The sequence below is a fragment of the Physeter macrocephalus genome, chromosome 21 (assembly GCF_002837175.3).
Source record: "Physeter macrocephalus isolate SW-GA chromosome 21, ASM283717v5, whole genome shotgun sequence".
Classification (NCBI taxonomy): domain Eukaryota; kingdom Metazoa; phylum Chordata; class Mammalia; order Artiodactyla; family Physeteridae; genus Physeter; species Physeter macrocephalus.
Window position 1 is genome coordinate 53,570,040 of NC_041234.1, and position 9,620 is coordinate 53,579,659.

Below are 9,620 nucleotides of genomic sequence, written 5' to 3' on the forward strand. Positions count from 1 at the left end.
GGATGGAATGTCCTATAAATATCAATTAAATCTATCTGGTCTATTGTGTCATTTAAAGCTTGTGTTTCCTTATTAATTTTCTGTTTGGATGGTCTGTCCATTGGTGAAAGTGAGGTGTTAAAATGCCTGACTATTATTGTGTTACTGTTGATTTCCTCTTTTATAGCTGTTAGCAGTTGCCTTACATATTGAGGTGCTCCTATGTTGGGTGCATATATATTTATAACTGTTATATTTTAGACAACATATATACGGATCTTGTTTTTGTATCTGTTCTGCTAGTCTATGTCTTTTCGTTGAGGCATTTAATCCATTTACTTTTAAGGCGATTATCGATACGTATGTTTCAATTACAATTTTCCTAATTGTTTTGGGTTTGTTTTTGTAGCTCATTTCCTTCTCTTGTGTTTCCTGCCTAGAGAAGTTTCTTTAGCATTTGTTGTAAAGCTTGTTTGGTTGTGCTGAATTCTCTTAGCTTTTGCTTGTCTGTAAAGCTTTTGATTTCTCCATCAAATCTGAATGAGATCCTTGCTGGGCAGAGTCATCTTGGTTGTAGGTTTTTCCCTTTCATCACTTTAAGTGTATCATGCTACTCCCTTCTGGCTTGTAGAGTTTCTGCTGAGAAATCAGTTGTTAACCTTGCGGGAGTTCCCTTGTATGTTATTTGTCGTTTTCCCCTTGCTGCTTTCAATAATTTTTCTTTGTCTTTAATTTTTGATAGTTTGATTACTATGTGTCTCGGCGTGTTTCTCTTTGGGTTTATCCTGTATGGGACTCTCTGCACTTCCTGGACTTGGTTGGCTATTTCCTTTCCCATGTTAGGAATGTTTTTGACTATAATCTCTTCAAATATTTTCTTGGGTCCTTTCTCTCTCTCTTCTCCTTTTGAGACCCCTATAATGCGAATGTTGTTGCATTTAATGTTGTCCCAGAGGTCTCTTAGACTCTCTTCATTTCTTTTCATTCTTTTTTCTTTATTTTGTTCTTCAGCAGTGAATTCCACCCTTCTGTCTTCCAGATCACTTATCCGTTCTTCTGCCTCAGTTATTCTGCTATTGATTCTTTCTAGTGTATTTTTCATTTCAATTATTGTATTGTTCATCTCTGTTTGTTTGATCTTTAATTCTTCTAGGTGTTTGTTAAACATTTCTTGCATCTTCTCGACCTTTGCCTCCATTCTTTTTCGAGGTCCTGGATCATCTTCACTATCATTATTCTGAATTCTTTTTCTAGAAGGTTGCCTATCTCCACTTCATTTAGTTGCTTTTCTGGGGTTTTATCTTGTTCCTTCATCTGGTAAATAGCCCTCTGCCTTTTCATCTTGTCTATCTGTTTCAATCTTGACTGTGGTGAGATGATTGATATTTTTAAGTTCCATGTCATGTAATTTAATTAAACTGACTTCTGAAATTTCCTTCCAAAAGGTTTCACTGGAAGAAAAAAATGCAACCATTATTTATGACCCTAAACTGCAGACTCCAAAGACCCTACAGGAAGCCATTGATGACATGGGCTTTGATGCTGTTCTGCACAATCCTAAGCCGCTCCCTGTTTTAACTGAGACCGTGTTTCTGACTGTTACTGCTTCACCGGCTCCGCCATGGGAGCATATCCAAAGCACCTTGCTCAAGACGAGGGGTGTGACAGACATTAAAATTTCCCCTCAGCAGAGAACTGCAGTGGTGATAATAATCCCTTCTATAGTGAATGCCAGTCAGATAGTAGAGCTGGTTCCAGCTCTCAGTTTAGATACAGGAACTCTGGAGAAAAAGTCAGCAGTTTGTGAAGATTTCAGTATGGCTCAAGCAGGTGAAGTCATGCTGAAGATGAAGGTGGAAGGAATGACCTGCCATTCATGTACTAGCACCATTGAAGGAAAAATTGGGAAACTGCAAGGTGTTCAGCGAATTAAAGGTAGTATGCCTGATGTTATTTGTTTGATTGCTTTGCAAGGCTTAGTTTTCTGTTTTGGCGGTTTTAACTTTTGCATTTTTCTTAGGCATGGGTTTTGAATCTGTGGGACTAGAATGTTCCTGCTTCATTGAAGTCTGAGGTACAGTGTATTCCCAGCATTAATGTTAGTAAAGTTAATGGTTATAAATAAAAGTTCTGTGAATCTTGAACTAGCATAAAAGGCAGCCAGGGTGGTGATTCATGAAGTTCAGGGTTCTTATCACAACATGCCTAGGATCCTCTTGACCTCTAATATGTTTCTATTCAGGCATGCAGAAACTTGGAGACCACAAATGTAGTGGTCACATCTTTTACTTTTTTTCTAGTCCATATCATTAACATTTTCTGAAAAAAACAGAATTATTTTAAGAAAGGATAATGACAACAATGAGAGAAACAATTATGTATGGTATTGATTTGGTCTACAGAATATTTTCTGAAGTGGCCTAGGAATAACTGAACTAAATAATTATTTTCCTTTTTATTAACTAGTTTCCCTGGACAATCAAGAAGCTACTGTTGTTTATCAACCTCATCTTATCACAGCAGAGGAAATAAAAAAGCAGATGGAAGCTGTGGGCTTTCCAGCATTCATCAAAAAACAGCCCAAGTACCTCAAATTGGGAGCTATTGATATAGAACGTCTAAAGAACACACCAGTCAAATCCTCAGAAGGATCACAGCAAAGGAGCCCATCATATACTAATAATTCAACAGTCATTTTCATCATAGATGGCATGCATTGTAAATCATGTGTGTCAAATATTGAAAGTGCTTTATCTACACTCCAATATGTAAGCAGTGTAGTCGTTTCTTTAGAGAATAGATCTGCCACAGTAAAGTACAATGCAAGTTTAGTCACTCCAGAAACTCTGAGAAAAGCAATAGAGGCCATATCACCGGGGCAATATAGAGTTAGTAGTACAAGTGAAATTGAGAGTACCTCAAACTCTCCCTCCAGCTCATCTCTTCAAAAGAGTCCTCTGAACATAGTTAGCCAGCCTCTGACTCAAGAAACCGTGATAAACATTGATGGCATGACTTGTAATTCTTGTGTGCAGTCTATTGAGGGTGTCATATCAAAAAAGGCAGGTGTAAAATCCATACGAGTATCACTTGCAAATGGCAAAGGGACTGTTGAGTATGATCCTTTACTAACCTCTCCAGAAACCTTGAGAGAAGCAATAGAAGACATGGGATTTGATGCTTCCTTGTCAGGTAATATCATTTTTTTCTTTGATTCCTTTAATGTTCTTTTATTAACACTTTGCTGGTTCTTTTGGCTTTTATCAATGAGAAATGAGAGGCACTGCTATTCCACTTTTTGGAAATAAGACATATGGAGGTAGTCAGTGTATACAAAGATGCATAAGGATGTTTGTCTAATTATTTATAATATTTAAAAGCTAGAAACATTAAATAAAGCATGATACCTCCATATGATGAAATGCTAAGAAGCCATAAAAAATTATGGTATTGAAGATACTTAATGCTGCAGGAAAGTGTCTGAGATATTTTGTTAACTGAAAAGAAAAGCAAGCAAAAAAGCTGTATGTTCAGTATGATCAAAATTTTATAAACACATGTATAAGGATTTATACCATGTATACGTTATTTATGTATATGAATGAATAAAATTCCTGGTAGGACATGAACTAAATTTTAACAGTAGTTATTTGTGAGTGTAGTTATTTGTGAGTGGTAGGATAAAGGTGATATTTTATTTTCAGTTTGCTTTCTTATGTATTTTAAGTTTTTTTTGTGTGTGTGACAGGGATGTATGTATGTTTGTATGTATTTTTGTATATATAATATGGGAGAAACAAATGTTATTTTAAAAAGAAAAAAGTAGGGCTTCCCTGGTGGCGCAGTGGTTGAGAGTCCACCTGCAGATGCAGGGAACATGGGTTCGTGCCCCGGTCTGGGAAGATCTCGCATGCCACGGGGCGGCTGGGCCCGTGAGCCATGGCCACTGAGCCTGCGTGTCTGGAGCCTGTGCTCCGCAACGGGAGAGGCCACAGCAGTGAGAGGCCCGCGTACCACAGAAAAAAAAAAGAAGAAGAAAAAAGTAGAAATAAATAATAGAATTTTAACTGTAGTTTTGAATTTAGGCATTCAAATGAACCTGACTCTAGAACTGGCCCAAAGTCTTCCTGTTTCCTGGCAGCACTTACCTTGAACTAAAACCAAAGACGTATATCCAGTGGAATTTGCCCATGTGAACTTGTTTTAAACTAGAATTGAACCTCGCCTTGAATTAAACTGGAAATTCCCTAAATGAAATTTCTTGCTGTAAACAACAATGGAAAAGTTGAATAACTAATTTCTAGACAATGTCATTAACCTTTGCTCTTCTGATCAGAATGAAAGATATCAAATAGCAGTGTTCTCTTTTCAAGCTTACTAAAACGGAGAAGCATAAAAAATTAGTCACATGCTCAAATTATTATGGTAGATAAGTGTCATTGGAAAAGGACCCAGAGATATAAACATTCTTAATTTTCATGTTTATGACAAATGGTAGAAATTATAGAACTGTCACTTCTTAAAGTCAAGATGTAGTTCACATACCATAAAATTCACCCTTTTAAAGTACACAATCCAGTGGTTATTAGTATATTCACAGCAATTTGCAGCCATTACCATTATGTAATTTTAGAACATTTTTATCAGCCTCCCAAAGAAACCCCATACTGGTTAGCAGTCACTCCCCATTTCCCCTTCACCTCCCGCTAGCCCAGCCCCTTTTATCTACTGTTCTGTTTTCTGGCTTTATGAATTTGACAACTCTAAGTACCATATAAGTGGAGTCAAAATATTTGTCCCTTTGTATTTAAGGTCTTTCACTTAGCATAATGTTTTCAAGATAACAAACGTTCATCCATGTTTGTGATATGTATCAGTACTTCATTCCTTTTTATTGCTGAATAGTGTACCATTGTATGCATATACATCATTTTGTCTCTCCATTCATCAGTTGATGGAGATTTGGGTTGTTTCCACTCCTTGGCTATCATGAATAATGTTGTGAGCATTTGTTACAAGTTTTTGCATGAATATATGTTTTTATTTCTCCTGAGTATATACTAGGGGTGGAATTTCTAGGTCATATGGTGAATATGTTTAACTTTTTCAGTAACTGCCAAGCTGTTTTCCAAAATGGCTGCACCATTTTATATTCTCACTTAGGAGTCTCACTTTGATAAAGAAGATCTCAAAAGACCAAGATTCTTGTGCCTTAAAAAAGATACACACACACACGTGCGAATACACGCACACACTGGAATACTACTCAGCCATAAAAAATGAAATAATGTCATTTGCAGCAACATGGATGGACCTAGAGATTATCATACTAAGTGAAGTGAGTCAAAGACAAATATCATATGATATCACTTATATGTGGAATCTAAAAAAAATGATTCAAATGAACTTATTTACAAAACAGAAACAGACTCACAGACATAGAGAACAAACTTATGGCTACCAAAGGGGAAAGGGGGGGAGAGATAAATTAGGAATTTGGGATTAACAGATACACACTACTGTATATAAAATAGATAAACAACAAGGACCTGTATAGCACAGGGAACTATATTCAATATCTTGTAATAGCCTATAATGGAAAAGAATCTGAAAAAGATGATATATATCTGGAAAAGAATATATATATATATATATATATATATATATATATATATATATATATATATATATGGTTGATAACAAATGACTGCACTGTGTGTTTCTGCTAGAGATCAGAGTTTAAGATGCCACCAGAATTGTGGCTACCCATTTTCTGAATGCCAGTGTCAGTGCTGATCCAGGCTTCACAGTCTGCCATTCTGACCTGTTCCTAGAGGTACAGGGATCAGTACATTTCGCCTTCATGTCATACCAGTCCTGGGTGGGCCATAAATGTTAAAGGAGGTAGTGAGAAAAATGGGAGGTGTTTTTTTATCATGACCATCAATCTCATCGTTCTCTTAAAAAGACATAGTATATGAAGTTGTCTTTACTAACCAATTAAAGCAAACACAATACGCAAATTCCTTTTCCTTTTTTGTAACTTTTTAATCTTTAATTTCAAACTTACAGAAAAGCTGCAAGAATAGTACAAAGAATTCCTGTTTACCAATTTCACTCAGATTCCACAGTTGTTAATATTTTGCCACATTTGTTTTATCATTCTCTTTCTCTGTCGACAGAGACATATATTCAAACACACATTACCTACACACGCATATACCTTTTTCTGAATCATTTGAGAGTAAGTTGCAGACATGATGTTTATAATTGTTTTTAAGCCATTTTCTGATTATGTATTTATTCTTCCTATTACTTTAGACTGAACCTGCCAGTTTTGAGGATCAGATTGGAAACCCTTTCTTCAAATTTTTGGAATCTTTTCTGATTGTTGCCTCAAGTGCAGGAGAGTCAGCCTTCCTTTTGAATTCATTTAAGCATAAGTAGTGGCTACAGCTTATAGAAAAGCTTATTTAAAGAAACTAGCCATTTAATTCATTGTGGCTTTATAACACCTGTACTGCCTCTGTGGAAGATGGAAGGTTTTGCTCTTCTTGCCACACTCGCTGGGGTAAAGGTCACAATTTTATGAATCTTTGTTGAGAAGTCTTGCCAATGTAGCTAAAAGGGATCACCTCGGGGCTTCCCTGGTGGCGCAGTGGTTAAGAATCTGCCTGCCAATGCAGGGGACACGGGTTCGAGCACTGGTCTGGGAAGATCCCACATGCCATGGAGCAACTGAGCCCGTGGGCCACAACTACTGAGCCTGCGCTCTAGAGCCTGTGAGCCACAACCACAAAAAGAGAAGCCACCACAATGAGAAGCCCACGGACAGCAATGAAGAGTAGCCCCTGCTCACTGCAACTAGAGAAAGCCCACGCACAGCAACAAAGACCCAATGCAGCCAAAAAAAAAAAAGGCATCACCTCTATGACTTATTTTAATTTAATACTGTACTTCTAGAGTGTGAAAATTGTAGATGGTATTTAGGTTACTTCTGGTACCTGAAAGAACTAAATTACTCTGGAACAAGACTTAAAGTAATTGGTAGTAAAAACTTTTTTTTTCATTGTCCAAGTTCAAAATTAAGTCTTGATAGTAATTATGAGAGAATGAATAAGCTCCTGGCTAGATTAAAATAATGTTTTTTTTTCAAAGCCAAAGCTATTTCCTTTGGGCAAATGAATCTCCTTTTTGAATTTTTGGTACTATTTAGTAAATTTTGTCCTCTTTGTTCTAAATAATGCTCTCGTAATCTGAATGAATATGGTTTTCTGAACTGATCCACTTAAGACCAGAGACTGACTAATTTCGGAATTGGGAGAATCTTGTCCTTTGCTCTTCAGAGTGTCCTTTGCTCTACTCAGACTGACAGTACTGCCATCACCCGGAAGCTTGTTGGAAAAGTAGAGTCTCAGGCCCCACCCTAAATGTACTGAATCAGAACCTGCATTTTAACAAGATCTCCCAGGTGATGGTATGTGGGTTAAAATTTAAGAGCCATTATTATAACTGATTTGATAAGTCTAGATCATTATTCATTAGGGAAATGGTAAGGCTTTTGTTAAAGTTTCTTCAAAAGATGCCCTTCTTCAGCACCCTAAAAACCAACTCTGCTATGCAAGCTTTCCTCTGTGGGCTAGCCAAACAGACCTGAACCAGTTTTTTGCCCAAGGGGAAGAAATAACAAGTTAGGTTAGTGGAAATTTCCACATCACTTCTTTTCCTCCTTATCTGTGCAGGAGAGTAGAAACTCTAGCTTTTTTGCATGTATTGATACATGGATGTGCAAAAGGGAATACTTTCTCCCTTCTTGGGAGGTGATTAATACTGCGGTGGATAAAGTAAAACAGAATAGCAACTTTTCTGAGACTGCAGGGGAGCTTCTGGGATGACAGAAACTTTCCACTGTTTCACAGTCCGTAAACATTCTACGGAAAGAGTCTCTGAACACTCCTTTGCGAAAAATGAAGGTTACTGCTGACTTACTCCTTGCCTCTTCTTCCATTGTCCACAAAGGCATTTTAATTTTAAAAATACGATATATTGGTGTTAAAAGTTCAAACATACAGAATTGTCTGTAGAGGAAGTTTGTTCATCTGTCTGTTATTCTGTTCCTGCTTTAACCCCATTCCCCAGGAGGAGCCACCATTAATAGTTTGGTATGTACCCTCCTAGGCTTTCTTTTGCAGGTTCTCATATATACACTCTAACAATTTTTAAATGACATTATACTTCAATGCTGTTTTGCCAACTGCTTTTGGTTCCACTTACTATATCACGAATTGCTTTACTGCCAGTATGTAAATTGTTAACATAATGATAAAAATAAGAGCTATCTATTAACAAACCATTGTCTACTCCGGTTTGGGGTAGAGATAATGGCTTGAAGATATTGATGTAAAGTTTTGTTTATTCAGTTACTTCAGATTTTCCCGAGAATTGGGATGGGCAGTGTTGAACTTGGAAGTCACTTCCTAGAAAGTGTAGAGATAATATTGCACTGGGCTCTAGGTCCATGAAAGTTTTAAAGGAGTGGATTGACAGTGCCAGGAGGTATGGATTGTGATGAGTGACAAGGATGCAGCTGGAGAATACCTCAAATGAAAAGAATCTTTTCCTGTCCACCAGATACAAATGAGCCACTGGTAGTAATAGCTCAGTCCTCATTGGAAATGCCACTTTTGACCTCAACTAATGAATTTCATACCAAAATGATGACACCAATTCATTACAAAGAGGAGGCAAAGACTTCATCTAAGTGTTACATACAGGTCACTGGTATGACTTGTGCTTCCTGTGTAGCAAACATTGAACGGAATTTAAGACGAGAAGAAGGTAAGGCACTCTTAAAGCCTGTTATTTTATGTACTAGTTTGAGGACTCTGTCCTTTTTGTCCTCTTATGTGTTTTGTAACCATGTTTATGACTCTTGCCAAGGCCTCATAAAGACTATCAGCGATTTGCAGGACAACCTTGACTTCCTGACAACCAGTTTTTGTTAGTGTTTTGTTCCCTTAGATATAGTTTCTGTCATGTTTACCTCATGGCCACATTTTAATATCAATGAAGTTTGTAGTCAAATAGAAGGAAATACATAAGATTACTATTCTTTATGGACCTTGGCTGCAATGGATGTTAAGAAACATGAATTTTCTGATAAAGCTATGCTTAAATCTAACAATTACAATCCATAAGTTTCAATATTACTATACCCAGGCCAAGCACTGGACCAAAGCCAAGTTTGCTTAGAATTGTTCTCTTCCAACAATTTGATCACTGTTCTTTGCTTGCAGTAAAAGTGTTCAAAAGTTACTTAATATTGTGTACAAGCCGTCATTTTAGGTTACAAATTCTTAGAATAGCTACAATATATCTATATTTTTTAATTTTTAAATTTAATTTAATTTTTTTATACAGCAGGTTCTTATTAGTTATCCATTTTATACATATTAGTGTAGCCATCTGGTCCTGGACTTCTGTTTGTTGGAAGATTTTTAATCACAGTTTCAATTTCATTACTTGTGATTGGTCTGTTCATATTTTCTGTTTCTTCCTGGTTCAGTCTTGGAAGGTTATACCTTTCTAAGAATTTGTCCATTTCTTCCAGGTTGTCCATTTTATTGGCATAGAGTTGCTTG

At 36.7% G+C, this 9,620-nt stretch overlaps 1 protein-coding gene across 5 annotated transcripts in view; it reads left to right on the top strand.

Moving 5' to 3' along the window:
- The window catches only part of ATP7A (ATPase copper transporting alpha), a 150,456-nt gene that overhangs the window by 93,078 nt on the left and 47,758 nt on the right, over positions 1-9,620 (top strand). For all 5 annotated transcript variants that reach the window (XM_024129492.3, XM_055081746.1, XM_055081745.1 and 2 more), the window contains 3 exons: positions 1,425-1,914; positions 2,446-3,171; positions 8,611-8,817. In XM_024129492.3, the coding sequence (XP_023985260.1) occupies positions 1,425-1,914; positions 2,446-3,171; positions 8,611-8,817 (1,423 nt within the window). The remainder of the gene's footprint in view (positions 1-1,424; positions 1,915-2,445; positions 3,172-8,610; positions 8,818-9,620) is intronic.